This window comes from Trachypithecus francoisi, unplaced genomic scaffold (genome assembly GCF_009764315.1).
Source record: "Trachypithecus francoisi isolate TF-2019V2 unplaced genomic scaffold, Tfra_2.0 Lachesis_group10, whole genome shotgun sequence".
Lineage (NCBI taxonomy): Eukaryota > Metazoa > Chordata > Mammalia > Primates > Cercopithecidae > Trachypithecus > Trachypithecus francoisi.
In genome coordinates, this window is record NW_022681455.1 from 61,212,935 (window position 1) to 61,229,306 (window position 16,372).

The following is a 16,372-nucleotide window of genomic DNA, read 5'->3' on the forward strand; positions in this document are numbered from 1 at the left end:
AAATGCTGAAAGAAAACAACTCTGTAAAGCAAGAATTCTATATTTGACAAAAGAGTCCTTCAGAAGTTAGGAAGAGCTGGGTGCAATGGTTCATGCCTATAATTCCAGCACTTTGGGAGGCCGAGGCAGGTGGATCACTTTAGGTCAGGAGTTTGAGACTAGCTTGGCCAACATTGTGAAACACCATCTCTACTAAAAATACAAAAATTAGCCAGGTGTTGTGTGTGCCTGTAATCCCAACTACTCAGGATGCTGAGGCAGTGGAGTCACTTGAATCTAGGAGGCAGAGGTTGCAGTGAGCCAAGTTAGTGCCACCGCACTCCAGCTTTGGTGACAGAGCAAGACTGTCTCAATTAAAAAAATAATAATAAAAAGGTAGAAATTAAGACATTCCCAGATAAACAAAAGCTAAAAAAGTTTGTTACCACTGGACCTTCCTTGCTAGAAATGCTCAAGGGGAATCCTGCAGTGTGAAATGAAAGACCCTGGATAGTAACTGTATGTCGAATGAAGAAATAAGAGTAAATTCATAGGCAATTATCAAAGCTAAATGGCTTATAATGCAGTTTTTGTTTTATAATAATTTCTAATAATTGTTTTCTAAATAAAGAGATTAATACATTAAAATTATTCTAAAAGTTAATGTGCCATCAACAACCAAAAGGAGTGGGAACAGAGCTGTTAAAGGAGTAGAGTTTTTGTTTGTTATAAACCCAAGTTAGAGTGTTAATGACTTTAGGCTGTTAATTGCATGGTAACCACAAAGAAAATATCTATAGAATGTATGCAAAATAAAATTAGAAAAAAATTTTAAATACTTCACTATAAAAGATAAACTAAACATGAAAAGACAGTAATGTAAAAAATGAGAGACAAAAACTATAAAGAATAAGGAAAACAAATCACAAAATAGCAGAAGTCAATCCCTTCTTAGCAATTATTTTAATTATAAATGTTTGTACTCTTGAATCAAAAAACAGAAACCTGCAGAATGGATAAAAACACTTGATTCAACTATATGCTCTCTACCAAAGATTCACTTTAGATCTAAAATCACAAATATTAGGCCGGGCGCGGTGGCTCAAGCCTGTAATCCCAGCACTTTGGGAGGCCGAGACGGGCGGATCACGAGGTCAGGAGATCGAGACCATCCTGGCTAACACGGTGAAACCCCATCTCTACTAAAAATACAAAAACTAGCCGGGCGAGGTGGCGGGCGCCTGTAGTTCCAGCTACTCGGGAGGCTGAGGCAGGAGAATGGCGTAAACCTGGGAGACGGAGCTTGCAGTGAGCTGAGATCCGGCCACTGCACTCCAGTCCGGGCGACAGAGCGAGACTCCGCCTCAAAAAATAAATAAATAAATAAATAAAATAAAATAAAATAAAATCACAAATATTAAATAGATTACAACTGAAAGGATGAAAAAAAGATTATATGCAAATAGTAACCAAAAGAGAGTGGGGGTTGCTAGCTTAATATCAGACAAAATAGACTTTAAAATAAAAAATGTTAACACCAAAGAAGAACATTATATGTTAATAAATGACTCAATACAGCAAGAAGATATAACATATATAAATGTAGGAGTTCAGTCAGGGTGGTGGGAAAAATTGTAAAATAGACACAAATCTTCTTGGAAGGCTAGAAGGTTTTGCAAAAGCCTAAGGATAGGGTTATGACTGAAGGCAGCCTAATACTCTTACCTTGAGTTAATAGCTTAAAGTAGGTACAAAGGAATGTAAGGGAGTTTATCTAAATAGCTTGTTTACTCATGTGGTCCTAAGACCAACCTTTGATCATTCGTGGGCAGAACTGATCTCTCTGGTTGAGGGTGACCAGATTAATTATCCACAGTTGTGTTAACTCAAAGCCTTTGTCATTTAAATCTGTGCTTAATAAATGCCTGTAGAGACAGCTAGTCAGGGCATGCATGGCTGTCACAACTCTGTGATCGGCCTGGCCCCTGGCCTTCTCTTTCACTGAATATCAGTGTCTGAGTACATTATTCATCCATTGTGCAGCCTGGGTCTGTGGGTCCGACCCTAGCATGTGGTGCCTCATGTGAGGAATGCTGCAATGGAATGGTGATTGCGACGGAACCCTCGAAAATGAAGGTGAAAAGGACTGCGCAGTCAGTGAGTCAGTAAGTCATTGGTGCCCGCTCGGGATTTCCAAGTTTGGGGGGATTGTTCAGGCTAGGGTTTCATCATGGGACAACAGTTATCAGCTCAACAGAAACAGTATATAAAAGTATTAAAACAGCTGCTTAAAGCTAGTGGAGCCTCAGTTTCACAGGCTCTGTTAAGGGAACTAATGCAAACTATTGCATTCCATAACCCATGGTTCTCAGAAGGAGGTATGCTAGACATAGAGCTCTGGGAACAAGTGGAGAGAAAGCAGAAACAACATCATGGGCAATGGGTCCCAGTATCATCTCTAACACTATGAGCTTTGGTGAGGTTGGCTCTGGTCCCATTATACACAGAAGAACCTAAAAAGGGGAAGGAGGAAGAACTGTCACCTGCCTTACCACCTCCTTGTCCCTCAGATGTGCTATCAGCAGGCCAAAATAACAAAGAGGAAATGGAGGTTTGCTTGAGTCCCCTCCTCTAATAAATTGGAAAAAAGACAAGGGATGTGCTACATTCATGGGACCCTGTCTTAGGCAAGCGGCATTAGAAGGGGAGTTTTTAGCCTGCCCAGTAATGCAAGATCAACAAGGCAATTGAGTATATAAACCCATTTCTTGTAATGCTTATAAAAATTTAAGAAAAGACATTAGAGGCCAGAGCCATGTGGCCAAGCTGACAATGGGTGGAAGAAAAAGCTCGGTGTCAGGGAAGCTCGTGACACCCCAGACTGGCAGAGGGCAGAAGCGACACAGACGAAAAGCGCCTAGGGAAGTGCAACACTGCTGCCTCCCTGGGATTCGCACTGCTGCCCTCCGGCTCCATGGGTGACCCATGGCAAAATTTCATGTGTTTCTTGTATATAAGAGACATCCCAGATTATAATTATCTTCTAAGATACAAGTAAAATTGAAGAATTTAAGAGACTTCTTTCCAATAATGGCCACTGTTGTTATTTCTCCCTTACTCCTAAAGTGACTCTCTCCAAATCCAATTTAAGTAAAACAGTAACCGCCAAAGGGAGAGAAATTAAAAAGAGCCCATGAATTAGTTGGGGAGCAATTAAAAGCCAGCCATACAGAACCATCAAACAGCCCCCGGAATTCACCCATTTTTGTCATTCCCAAAAAATCTGGTAAATGAAGGTTTTGCATGATCTATGTGCTATTAATGCTAATTTGCAACTTACAGGGCCCCTTCAACACGGCCTTCCCTCCACGCAGTGATTCCTCAAGATTGACTTACAATCGTTATTGACTGCTTTTATACCATTCCACTAGCAGAACAAGACAGAGAAAGATTTGTGTTTACAATACCAGCTATCAATAATGAGAAGCCAGCTTGCTGATTTCATTAAAAACTCCTTCCTCAAGGGATGCTAAACAGTCTTACCATGTGTCAGTTTCATGTAAATCAAGCTTTGCTCCCTAGTAGAAAAGAATTTTCTGATTGCAAGGTTATTCATTTTATGGATGATATTTTACTAGCAGCCCCAACGGAGCCAATACTTTTAAAGCTAGTAACTCTGTCATAAAGAATATACATTTAAGAGATTTAATGATTGCACCTGAAAAAGTACAAATGTCTTCTCCTTGGAAGTATCTTGGGTACATACTAACTCCCTGGTAAGACCTCACAATGTTAAATTAAATAGTAGCAACTTACATACCTTAAATGATTACTTAAATGATTATCAGAAATTACTAAGTGATATTAACTGGCTTCAGCCCACCTTGGACATACCTACTGATAAGTTGCAATACCTGTTTTCTATCTTAAAGGGCAACTGAGCCCTGGATTCTCCCAGGTATTTAACTCCTGCAGCAAAAAGGATAATCAAGGAAACAGAACAAACCATTTCTCACAGGCAACTAGATTGGATAGACCCAGGCTATTCAATTCAATTGTTTATTTTTCCCACTAAACACTCCCCTACAGGGTTAATAGGACAGATGGCCCCAGTACTATGCTTTCTAGAATGGGTTTTTTGCTCACATACTGGGACTAAAACACTCTTTCCCTATAATCAGTAAATTCATAAATTCAGGTCGCAGACAATGCAATCAATTGCTACATTATGATCTTAATATCATCAGGATTTCTTTAAGTAAAAAGCAATTTGAAGCAGTATTTCCATTACCTATCGATTTGCAAATAGCCTTCTCTGATTACACAGGCCATATAGACCATGCCCTTCCTGCTGATAAACTCCTTCAGTTCTTACCTCGTACTTCTGTGATGTTACCTGCAAAAATAGTTCACTCTCCTGTACCTAACGCTTTAATACTATTTACTGATGGTTCTGGTAAACATAAAAAAATGGCCATTTGGTGGAGATCACATAATTTCCTCCTCGTTCTGGGTTTACTAGCACTCAAAAAACTGAGGTTGGGACCTCAATATTGGCTTTGGAGGAATTTTCCACTCAACCCATCAATAATGTTAGTGACTCTGCTTATTCTGTTTATTTACTGCAGAACCTTGAGACAGCCATAATTAAGTCCACTCTAAAGCCCACCCTGTGTGTACTTTTTGACTTCAGCAATTGCTAAATCAACATACACATCTTATTTTTATTACATACATTCGAGCCCACAGCTCACCACCTGGCCCATTGGCTTATGGCAATGATCAAGCAGACCTTCAGGTTATGACATCACTGCTTGACCAAGACACCCAGTCACATCAGTTCTTCCACCAAAACTGGAGAAACTTAACTAAGCAATTTCAACCTACCCAGAGGCTAGCTAAACAAGTTATTCTGCAATGTCCAGATTGCCAGCTCACAGGCATATCCCCTCTTTCAACAGGTGTTAACCCTAGAGGGTTCTAGTCCTCTAGGACTATGGCAGTTATGGCAAACAGATGTTACATCCTTAAATTTGGAAAACTTAGATATGTACATGTGTCCATTGATAACACTCATCTAATTAGTGCACACGCTCTTCCTGGAGAGTCCACCCGATATGTCACTAAACATCTTCACTTAACTTTTGCATTTATGGGGCAGCCCACAAAATTAAAACTGATAATGGTCCACTTATGGACCATTGCTGGACCACTTATGCCAGCTCACAATTTCAACAATTTTGTCACACATGGAATATCCAACATTGCATAAGCATCTCATGTAACCCCCAATGACAGGCCATATAGAACGTGCCCACTCCACCCTTAAAAATATGCTCAAAAAAGGGGGAGTATGAGTAAGGACCCTGCAACACTACCAGCACAAGTCTTATTTACCCTCAATTTTTAAAATTAGATAAATTTCAATCAGCTATGGAAAAACACTGATAAAACCTGCAATTTTATGGAAAGATGTAAACAGTAATGAATGGTGTGGTACAAATGAACTGCTAACATGGGGAAGAGGATATGATTGTGTTCACACCCCCTCAGGTCCTCTTTGGATTCCAGCATGACACATCAAACTATACCATGGCTAGACCCAACCTGGAACCAGAAATGAAGAAAAGGATCCTATAGGACCCGCAGCCCTGGACATTACCTGGGGGATGCTGAAAAAGACAACTCAAGAGGCTGAACAAATCTTGCTCCAGACACACACATCATTCACTCCAGATAATGTGTGTGTTCCTTGCTATGCTTTATTAACCTTTTTTAAGTTCTCTCACTCTGCCTGCATGTGGTACCTGCTACACTCAAACATCCACTTCCCAGCTTCTAACAATGTGACTGCTTGGCTAAGAGAGATTATCATACACCCAGTGGGGTTCCTTAGTAACAGCACACATGGAACTAAATTCCATAGGGATTGGAAAAGAATGTTGCTAATTATACTCATGTTTGTCTTATGTTATTTACTAATTCTAGGATTCAAAGCCGGAATACGAGCAGTGTCCAGCATGCCTGACCTGTTGCTGCATACATCTGTACTCGTCAATCAACCAAGCCTGATGCAAAATAACAGAAAAGGGGGAAATATGAGAGTTCAGTCAGAGTGGTGGGAAAAATTGTAAAATAGACACAAACCTTCCTGGAAGGTCGGTAGGTTTTGCAAAAGCCTCAGGATAGGGTTATGGCTGAAGGTAGACTAATCCTCTTACCTTGAGTTAATAGCTTAAAGTACATACAAATGAATGTAAGGGAGTTTATCTAAATGGCTTGTTTACTCATGTGGTCCTAAGACCAACCTTTGGTCATCAAGGGTGCATGATTGCTCTCTACTCAGGGGTTCAGCAAAATTAATTACCCTCTAGTGGTATTTACTTGAGACTTTTGTCATTTAATCTGTACTAAATAAATGCAAACTTCACCAGCTTATTGAAGCCGATGCTGCAGACTCTGGCAGTAGAGCCCTTTAGCCACACTGACAAGCAAAATATCTGTGTCCGTGTACGTCTTTCATCTGTCACTGGGTCAGCGTCTGCAGGACAGACCTAGCGTATAAACACTTAGGCACCTGATTACAGATTATCAAAATACATGAAGCTAAAAAGATAGAATTTAAGAGAGAAATAGACAATTCTACAATAATAGTGGAGAATTCAATAGCTACTCTCAATAATTAATAGGGTCACCATGTAAAAGATAATTAAGGAAACAGAGGACTTCACACAGTAAACCAGCTAGATCTAACAGACATACATACACAGAACATACTATGCAACAACAATAGCATGCACATTCTTAAAAGCGTGTGGAACATTTTCCAGGATAGACTATATGTTAGGCCACAAATTAAATCTCAATAGAGGAAGGACATATGTCATATAAATTATCTTTTCTGATCACAATGGTTAAAGTTGAAAATCAATAACAGAATTAAAACCAGAAAATTTATAAATCTGTGGAAACTAAACACTCGTTTTAACAACCAAAGGATCAAGGAATAAATTATAATGGAAAATAGAAAAATACTTAGAGACAAATAAAAATGAAAATACAACACACATCAAAATGTACGAGATGCAGTGAAAGCAGGGCTAAGGGGGGAAATTCATAGCCATAAAAATGCTTACGTTAAAAAATAAGAAATCTCAAATTCAACAAGTTAACTACAACTTAATAAGCTAAAAAAAGAAGAAAGAACAATCTAAACTCAAATTAGAGGGGACATTGATGAAAACAAAGTTGGTTGTTTGAAAAATTCAACAACATTGATAAATCTTTAGTTAGATGTATTAAGTAAAATAAAAAGAAGACTCAATTAACTGAACTTAGTTGATGAGATTGTAAATAAAATAGATTTTGTAGTTACTTTTTCAGATTGCTCATGCCTAGTGTGTAGAAATGCTTGTGAACATAGGGTGTTGAAGAAATTGGATATCCACATACAACAGAATGAGCCAAATAGTTGGACCCTTACCTAAAACCATACATTACAATTAACTAAAAATGGATTAAAAAGCTAAAATTTAAAGCTCTTAGTAGAAAACATAGGGGAAAAGGCTCACAACATAGAATTTGGCAGTTATTTCTTAGATAGCGATATGACACCAAATGCACGGGCAATAAAAGAAAAAACAGACATTAGTAAACAAAATGGTGCATCATCAAAAGATACTGCTAACAGAGTAAAAAGACAACTCGGAATGGAAGAAAAGATTTGCAAATCATATATCTGATAAGAGATTAATAATCAGATTATATAGATAACTCCTAAGACTAAACAAACAATCCAATTCAAAAATGGACAAAAAGTCAAATAGAAATGTCTCAAGAGAAGGTATACAAATATCCAACATATATATGAAAATTTCAAGAGAAGATGATACACAAATATCCAACATACACATGAAAAGATGCTCAATAACATTAATAATTAGGGAATTGAGAAGCAAAACTGCGAGGCTCAAATCATCCCACAGGGCTTCTAAAGGAAAAGAAAGAGTGTTCAAAAATCCAGATGGCTAGAGCTTCTCTGGTCTTGCATGAGGAACGACCTTACACTGATTAAGATATGAGCTTTTATGCTGTCCTGTGATCAAATAACCTGCCTCACCATGATATCTTACTTCTCCTTTTCCAATTTACCATAATACTACCAAAATAACCCCTTTTATAAAGGGTCATTTTAATTGTCTGAGTTCCTTCTTTTTTTTTTTTTTTTTTTTTTTTTTTTTTTTTTTTTTGAGACTTAGTCTCGCTCTGTCGCCCAGGCTGGAGTGCAGTGGCGCGATCTCGGCTCACTGCAAGCTCCGCCTCCGGGTTCACGCCATTCTCCTGCCTCAGCCTCCCTAGAAGCTGGGACTACAGGCGCCCGCCACCACACCCGACTAATTTTTTTTTTTTTTTTGTATTTTTAGTGGAGACGGGGTTTCACCGTGTTCGCCAGGATGGTCTTGATCTCCTGACCTCGTGATCCGCCCGCCTCGGCCTCCCAAAGTGCTGGGATTACAGGCGTGAGCCACCGCGCCTGGCCCTGAGTTCCTTCTTAATAATATCAGGGAAGAAACAAAATTTTAACTACTTTTTACCAATGCATGAATGGCTAATATTTTCTTTGTGCTATCTATCTCTTTAGTTCACCCAATTAAAAGCCATGTTTGGAGATTTCAGTAGCCAGAAGCAGAGTCTGAAAGAAATATATCTCCAATAACGGAAACTGAAGAACAAGACAACTTTTTAAGAGTGATAATTTGGAGAAAGGATGTATTTTAGCCCTCCACACAATATAACACAGGCATGCTCGTCAGCATGCTTCATTTTTAAATGAATTCTGATAGAGGATGTTTTCTGATTGTGACTGATTATTCGTTGGATGGTATATTTTATATAGCACAAAACAGATACCCTTTATAAGTAATGGTCCATCTTAATTGGGATATAGCTTAAAAATTCAATCTGTAAGACAGTGAAGTAGAATGTAGGAATCTGAAACAAAAACAAAAGGAATGAAATATACTGCAGCCTTGATTAGATTATTTCCATTGGAAATGTTACCTTTTGGTATGGTTATTTGAACAGATTATTTGAAAAATAACTACTGCTATTTTACCTGCAATTGTTAATGTGATAGTTTCTCACTGCCTTGGATGGAATGAAAGATCTCCAGTTATTTATTTCTATAACTTCTATGCAGCCAGTGAAATTCTTGACTGGTACAGGCATCTGAGAGAGAGAGGAATAGAGAGAATTTATATGATTTTCTTGAATATATTATTCTTGCTTCAAACTGGTCAGGGTTGCAATTGGATTTGGAGGCTGATTTATTCAACATATTTATAGTACAGTAATTCAAATATTTCATAAATATCAATCCAAAAAGTAATAGGATTTTTCCATATCTTGGCTATTATGAAAAATGCTGCAATGAACATGGGCAAAATTATAAAGAAATTATGTTTGTGTACACACAAACACACTGTTATTCAACCTTATAAAAGAAGGAAATCTTGCCATTTGTTACAACCTGGATGAAACTGAAAGATATTATGCTAAGTGAAATAAGACACAAACAAATGTAATTATCTCACTTATAGGTAGATTCTTAAAAAATGAACTCAAATACACAGAAATAGAGAATAAAACTGTGGTTATAAAGCCAAGGTCTGAGGCTGTGGGTGGGGAGAAAATGTACAGGTTTAGATCAAGAGATAAAAAGCATCAGATATTTAGATAAACAAATCTACAGACCTAATGTATAACATGAGGACTATAGTTAAAAATATTGCATTGTATTTGGGACTTTTGGTGAATGAATAGATTTTAGCTGCTCTTGCTACATACACATGAAAAATGGGTAACTATGTGTGATAATGGATGTTAATTTGCTTCACTAGAGTTACTATTTTACTACCCATATGTATCTTATAACATCATGTGGCCCATACCTTAAATATATACAATCAAATTTATTTTAAAAATTAGTAGGAAGGAATGTCACCTTGTCAAGTTACTCATGCCTATGTATCTTAGTACTGTACAGATTACATAGTCACTAATACTTAAAGAAAAACATACATAATTACAGTAAATTATCAATGAAAAAATACAAGAAAAGCTAATACACTCATCCTTCCCATCAAGGCACTACATTTTCCCGTCTTTGGCTTGTTTCTTGCAATTTCTTCTCACAGACATCAATTACCTTGCCCTCTCTGCAGATATCAAAACATTAAGAAGAATTGCTCTTCTAGGGATCAAAGCTAACAAAGTAACCTATAAAAAGACTTGTGATATTTTTTACATGCCTTTTGTGTTCTGCAGCCTGTCCTCCTTAGGAATAAGTTGGGGAAAAACGATAAAAAGATGCTAAGGGTCCAAGAACAAGAAGAGAAGTACATTGAAGAACATTTAATTTGGTGAACAAAAATAACCTAATCATTATGATCATACAATATTATACTAGTAATTACATGTACATCTAAATGTATATTTACGAGAAAAAGAGAAAGTAAAAGTGAGTATAGCTCAGAATTTAATAGTTAGAAATGAGCATTCATTCAGGTTCTGTCCTCTGATAAGCTCTTAATATTACTGAAAATGTCAAGCTTAGGTGAACCAAATTATGACCAGAGAAACCACTAAACATACACACTGAAAAATATATTAGTTTTCTTAATTTTTGAAAAGAATTTTACACTATATGCATCTCAAGACTTTGTATCTTATTGAATATATTATAAATAATTAATAGAATAGAATAAGGCCTTTGTCTTGTTTAGAAATTTCAGGATTAACGTATTTCACTTTTTAAATCACAGTTTAGAACCTTTGAAAGTTTGCTATAGGCTCAAATGTACTGCAAAGACTCTCACCTAGTAATACTCTGTCAAATGTCAAAAATGACTGAACTAGAAAATAAAACAATATTTCACACAGTAAGTTTACAAACAAGTCAAGTAGATTCCAAAGAAACTATTTAATAGAAACATTTGGCTTTTATGTGCTGTAGTTAGGAAAGTACTGATTTGCCATTGTTAAAGTTTTCTGAGCTTTATTAATCTTTAATTTTTAGATTTAATTCTTATTTTTATTGCAGTTATACATTAACTTAGTTTTTTAAATTTAAAAATAAAGTTTATGTCTCTTGAAATATTATAGTTTACTATTAAAAAATAAAATGGTCTTATAAAAATGCTTTTGATTATAATAATAGTGAATATTCAAATTTAAATCTGACATAGTTCAGCAATGGCATAAAAGTATATTTACACTGCAGTACATATTTTTCTCTGTTAAGATCCTTATTATTCATAGGGATAAAAAAGGAGAAAATGATAATGTTCAAATTAATATAAACACACTAGAGAGCTATGAAAAATGTTCTAAAAATGATTCTATGATTGAGATACTTCTCAGAATTCTATAATTCAATTTCATTCACACATTATGAATTTCAAATGCATATTAATTTATTCACCTTGGGCTTTGAAAAAATGACAAGAGAAAATTTCCCAGCCATTAGCCTTTACATTTGAGTAAATTCAAAATTTCTTCATTTCTTATGTTTTAATAGACTGACCACTCTCTAGTTCTTTTTTTTTTTTTTTTTTTTTTTGAGACGGAGTCTCGCTCTGCTGCCCAGGCTGGAGTGCTGTGGCCGGATCTCAGCTCACTGCAAGCTCCGCCTCCTGGGTTTAAGCCATCCTCCTGCCTCAGCCTCCCGAGTTGCTGGGACTACAGGGGCCCGTCACTGCGCCCGGCTTGTTTTTTTGTATTTTTTAGTAGAGACGGGGTTTCACCGTGTTAGCCAGGATGGTCTCGATCTCCTGACCTCGTGATCCGCCCGTCTCGGCCTCCCAAAGTGCTGGGATTACAGGCTTGAGCCACCGCGCCTGGCCCACTCTCTAGTTCTATTACACATTATCTTTTTGCAGTACTGTTAGGAATAGTTATTTAGCTTGCAAATAAATTCCCACGTTTTTTCACTTTAAATATACATACAACCTTATAAAATGTGAGCAAAGGACATGAACAGACACTTTTCAAAAGAAGACAGACATGTGGCCAATAATCATGTAAAAAAAAAAAAAAAATACTCAGCCAGGCACGGTAGCTCATGCCTTGTAATCCCAGCACTTTGGGAGGTCAAGGTTCTTGGATCACAAGGTCAAGAGATCAAGACCATCCTGGCTGACATGGTGAAACCCTGTCTCAACTAAAAATGTAGAACTTAGCTGGTCGTGGTGGTGCACACCTGTAGTCCCAGCTACTTGGGAGGCTGAGGCAGGAGACTTTCTTAAACCTGGGATGCAGAGTTGCAGTGAAACGAGATCGTGCCACTGCCCTCCAGCCTGGCAACAGAGCAAGACTCCATTAAAAAAATAAAATAATAAAAAAAAAATCACTGATCATTAAATGCAAATCAGAACCACAATGAGATACCATCTCACACCAATCCAAACAGCTATTACTAAAATGTAAAACAAACAAACAAAGAAACAGATGCTGCTGGCAAGGTTATGGAGAGAAAGGAATGCTTATACACCATTGGTGGGTGTGTAAATTAGTCCAACCATCATGGATGGCAATGTAGCAATTCCTCAAAGACTTAAAGACTGAAATACCATTCGACCCAGCAATCCCATCACTGGGTACGTACCCAAAAGAATACAAATCATTCTATAATGAAGACACATATACATACACAACACTATTCACAATAGCAAAGACATGGAATCAACCAAAATACCCATCAATAATAAATTGGATAAAGAAAATGTGGTACATAGACACAATGGAATACTACACAGCAACAAAAAGAAAGAACAAAAACATGTCTAGTGCAGGGACATGGATGGAAATGGAGGCCATTATCCTTAGGAAAGTAATACAGAAAAAGAAAATAAAATACCACATGTTCTCACTTAGAAGTGGAAGCTAAAGGATGAGTATAGCTGGATACACAGAGGTGAACAATATGCACTAGGTCTATCGCCTATTGGAGGGTGGAGGGTGGAGGGTGGGAGAAGGGAGAGGATGAGGAAAAGTAACTAAAATGTACCAGGCTTAATATCTGAGTGATGAAAGAATCTGTGCACCACCACCCCAGGACACCAGTTTACCTATAAACAAACCTGTACATGTACCCCTGAACTTAAAAGTTAAAAAAACCCCTATATTTTAAAAAGGTGAGAGAAAGAAAGGGAACTGAGCATATGAGTGACCAAAATGGGAAGACCGAACTGAATTTTTTTTTGTATATTTTAAGTGCTGGAACCACCTTGAATTTATCATTTATATAAAAAGTGTAATTTAAAAACTCAAAAAGCAAAAGAATAAATTTTCCATAAGGCTAAATTTATTCAATCTCTATTTATTTCAAAGTTTCTTGTTTTTATAATATGATGGTGACGGTTGATAGTAGATACTGTTTTTGGTTTTTATTTAGTTTTCAAAATGAAAATTTGTTAAAAATAATAAAGTATATATTAACATTTCATTTTGTAAAACACAAGTGAAACCTGAACTCAAATACTGAGCCTTAAATTCTAAAGCACATGGTTTTTAGAGCATTTCTAGTGTTGGGAAACCTTTTCTCCTTGAATTTGTGTTTGTAATAATCAGGTTAATCAGGTTTCTGGTACAGGATGATTAAAAGTAATAGAAGGGAAACAAACATACATAATTCATATGATAATTTGTAATGTAAAATATATATAATAGATTAAAGACAAGAAATAATTATCTGCATTAGATTGTAAGAATGGTACCATTGCATGATATCTTCATTTAAAAAATTGCAGTCACATGTGCTGCTGTGATTTCTCAACTGTAGTTCTTATTATTAATCCAGGACAAATAACTCCTGGTTATTTCTAAACAATGTAAAATGGCAATGTAGTATGCCAAATCATAGCACTAGGAATATAATTCATGGTATTGAGCAGTAATAATAAAAACAATTCTCAAGCTCACTGGCCAGATGGCTGAATAGGAACAGCTCCGGTGAGCAGCTCCCAGTGAGATCAATGCAGAAGGCAGGCGGTTTCTGCATTTCCAAATGAAGTACCTAGTTCATCTCATTGGGACTGGTTGGACAGTGGGTACAGCCCATGGAGGGCAAGCCAAAGCAGGATGGGGCATCACCTCACTGGGGACGTGCAAGTGGTCAGGATATTTCCCTCCCCTAGCCAAGGGAAACCATGAGATACTGTATCGGGAGGAAGGTGCACTCCAGCTTAAATACTGTGCTTTTTCCCACAGTCTTCATAACCGGCAGACCGGGAGACTCCCTCTGGTGCCTATGCCACCAGGGCCCTGGGTTTCAAGCACAAAACTGGGCAGCCTTTTGGGAAGACACCGAGCTAGCTGCAGAAGCTTTTTTTTTTTTTTTTTTTTAATACCCCAATCACTCCTGGAATGCCAGCAAGAGAACCCTTCACTCCCCTGGAAAAGGGGCTGAAACCAGGGAGCCAAGTGGTCTGACTCACCAGGTCCCACCACAATGGAGCCCAGCAAGCAAAGATCCAGTGACCTGAAATTCCTGCTGACAGCACAGCCATCTGAGGTCAACCTAGAATGCTCAAGCTTGGTGAGGGGAAGGGCATAAGCCATTACTGAAGCTTAAGTAGGTGGTTTTACCCTCACAGTGTAAACAAAGCCGCTGGGAAGTTGGAACTGGGTGGAGCCCACTGCAGCTCAGCAAGCGTGTTGTGGCCAGACTGCATCTCCAGACTCCTCCTCTTTGGGGAGGGCATCTCTGAAAAAAGGGTATCAGCCCCAGTCCGGGACTTATAGATAAAATCCCCATCTTCCTGGGACAGAGCAATTGGGAGAAAGGGTGGCTGTGGGGGCAGCTTCAGCAGGCTTAAATATCCCTGCCTGACTAAAGAGAGTAGCAAATCTCCCAGTATGTCATTTGAGCTCTGCTAAGTGACAGATTGCTCCTCAAGTTGGTCCCTGACCCCCATGTGTCCTGACTAGGAGACACTTCCCAGTAGGGCCTGATAGACACCTCATACGGTAGAGCTCTGGCTGGCATCTAGCTGGTGCCCCTCTGGGACAAAACTTCCAGAGGAAGGAACAGATGGAAATCTTTGCTGTTCTGCAGCCTCTGCTGGTGATACCAAGGAAAACAGGGTCTGGAGTGGACCTTCCACAAACTCCAGCAGACTGGTAACAGAGGTGACTGACTGTTAGAAGGAAAACTAACAAACAGAAAGTAATAACATCAACATCAACAAAAAGGATGTCCACTCAGAGACCCCATCTGAAGGTCACCAGCTTCAAATACCAAAGGTAGATAAATTCATGAAGATGGGGAGAAACCAGTGCAAAAGGGCTGAAAATTCCAAAAAACAGAACACCCCTTCTTCTCCAAAGGATCACAACTCTTTGCCAGCAAAGGAACAAAACTGGATAAACAATGAGTTTGATGAATTGAAAGAAGTAGGCTTCAGAAGGTGGGTAATAACAAACTCCTCTGAGCTAAAGGAGGATGCTCTAACCCAATGCAAGGAAACTAAGAACCTTGAAAAAGGATTAAATGAATTGCTAACTAGAATAACCAGTTTAGAGAAGAACATAAATGACCTGATAGAGCTGAAAAACACAGCACGGAAACTTCATGAAGCACACACAAGTTTCAATCGCCAAATTGATCAAGCAGAAGAAAGGATATCAGAGATTGAAGATCAACTCAATGAAATAAAGCAAGAAGACAAGATTAGAGAAAAAAAAGTGAAAAGAAATGAACCAAGTCTCCAAGAAATATGGCACTGTGTGAAAAGACCAAATCCAGGTTTGATTGGTATATCTGAAAATGACGGGAAGAACAGATTCAAGTTGGAAAACGCTCTGCATGTTATTATCCAGGAGAACTTCCCCAACCTAGTAAGGCAGGCCAACATTCAAATTCAGGTAATGTAGAGAACACCAGAAAGATACTCCTTGAGAAGAGCAACCTCAAGACACATAATTATCAGATTCACCAAGGTTGAAATGAAGGAAAAAATATGAAGGGCAGCCAGAAAGGTTGGGTTACCCACAAAGGGAAGCCCATCAGGCTAATGATAGATCTCTCGGCAGAAACCCTGCAAGCCAGAAGAGAGTGGGGGCCAATATTCAAAATTCTTAAAGGAAACAATTTTCAATCGAGAATTTCATATCCAGCCAAACTAAGCTTCACAAGTGAAGGAGAAATAAAATTCATTACAAACAAGCAAATGCTGAGAGATTTTGTCACCACCAAGCCTGCTACACAAGAGCTCCTGAAGGAAGCACTAAACATGGAAAGGAACAACCGATACCAGTCACTGCAAAAACATACCAAATTGTAAAGACCATGGATGCTATGAAGAAACTGCATCAACTAAGGGGCAAAATAACC

General features: G+C 38.0%; 1 protein-coding gene across 2 annotated transcripts in view; it reads right to left on the reverse strand.

The window, feature by feature from the left end:
- Window positions 1–16,372, reverse strand: part of EYS (eyes shut homolog) — a 2,089,174-nt gene that overhangs the window by 574,687 nt on the left and 1,498,115 nt on the right. For both annotated transcript variants that reach the window (XM_033217548.1, XM_033217547.1), the window contains one exon: window positions 9,095–9,207. In XM_033217548.1, coding sequence (XP_033073439.1) covers window positions 9,095–9,207 — 113 coding nt within the window. The remainder of the gene's footprint in view (window positions 1–9,094; window positions 9,208–16,372) is intronic.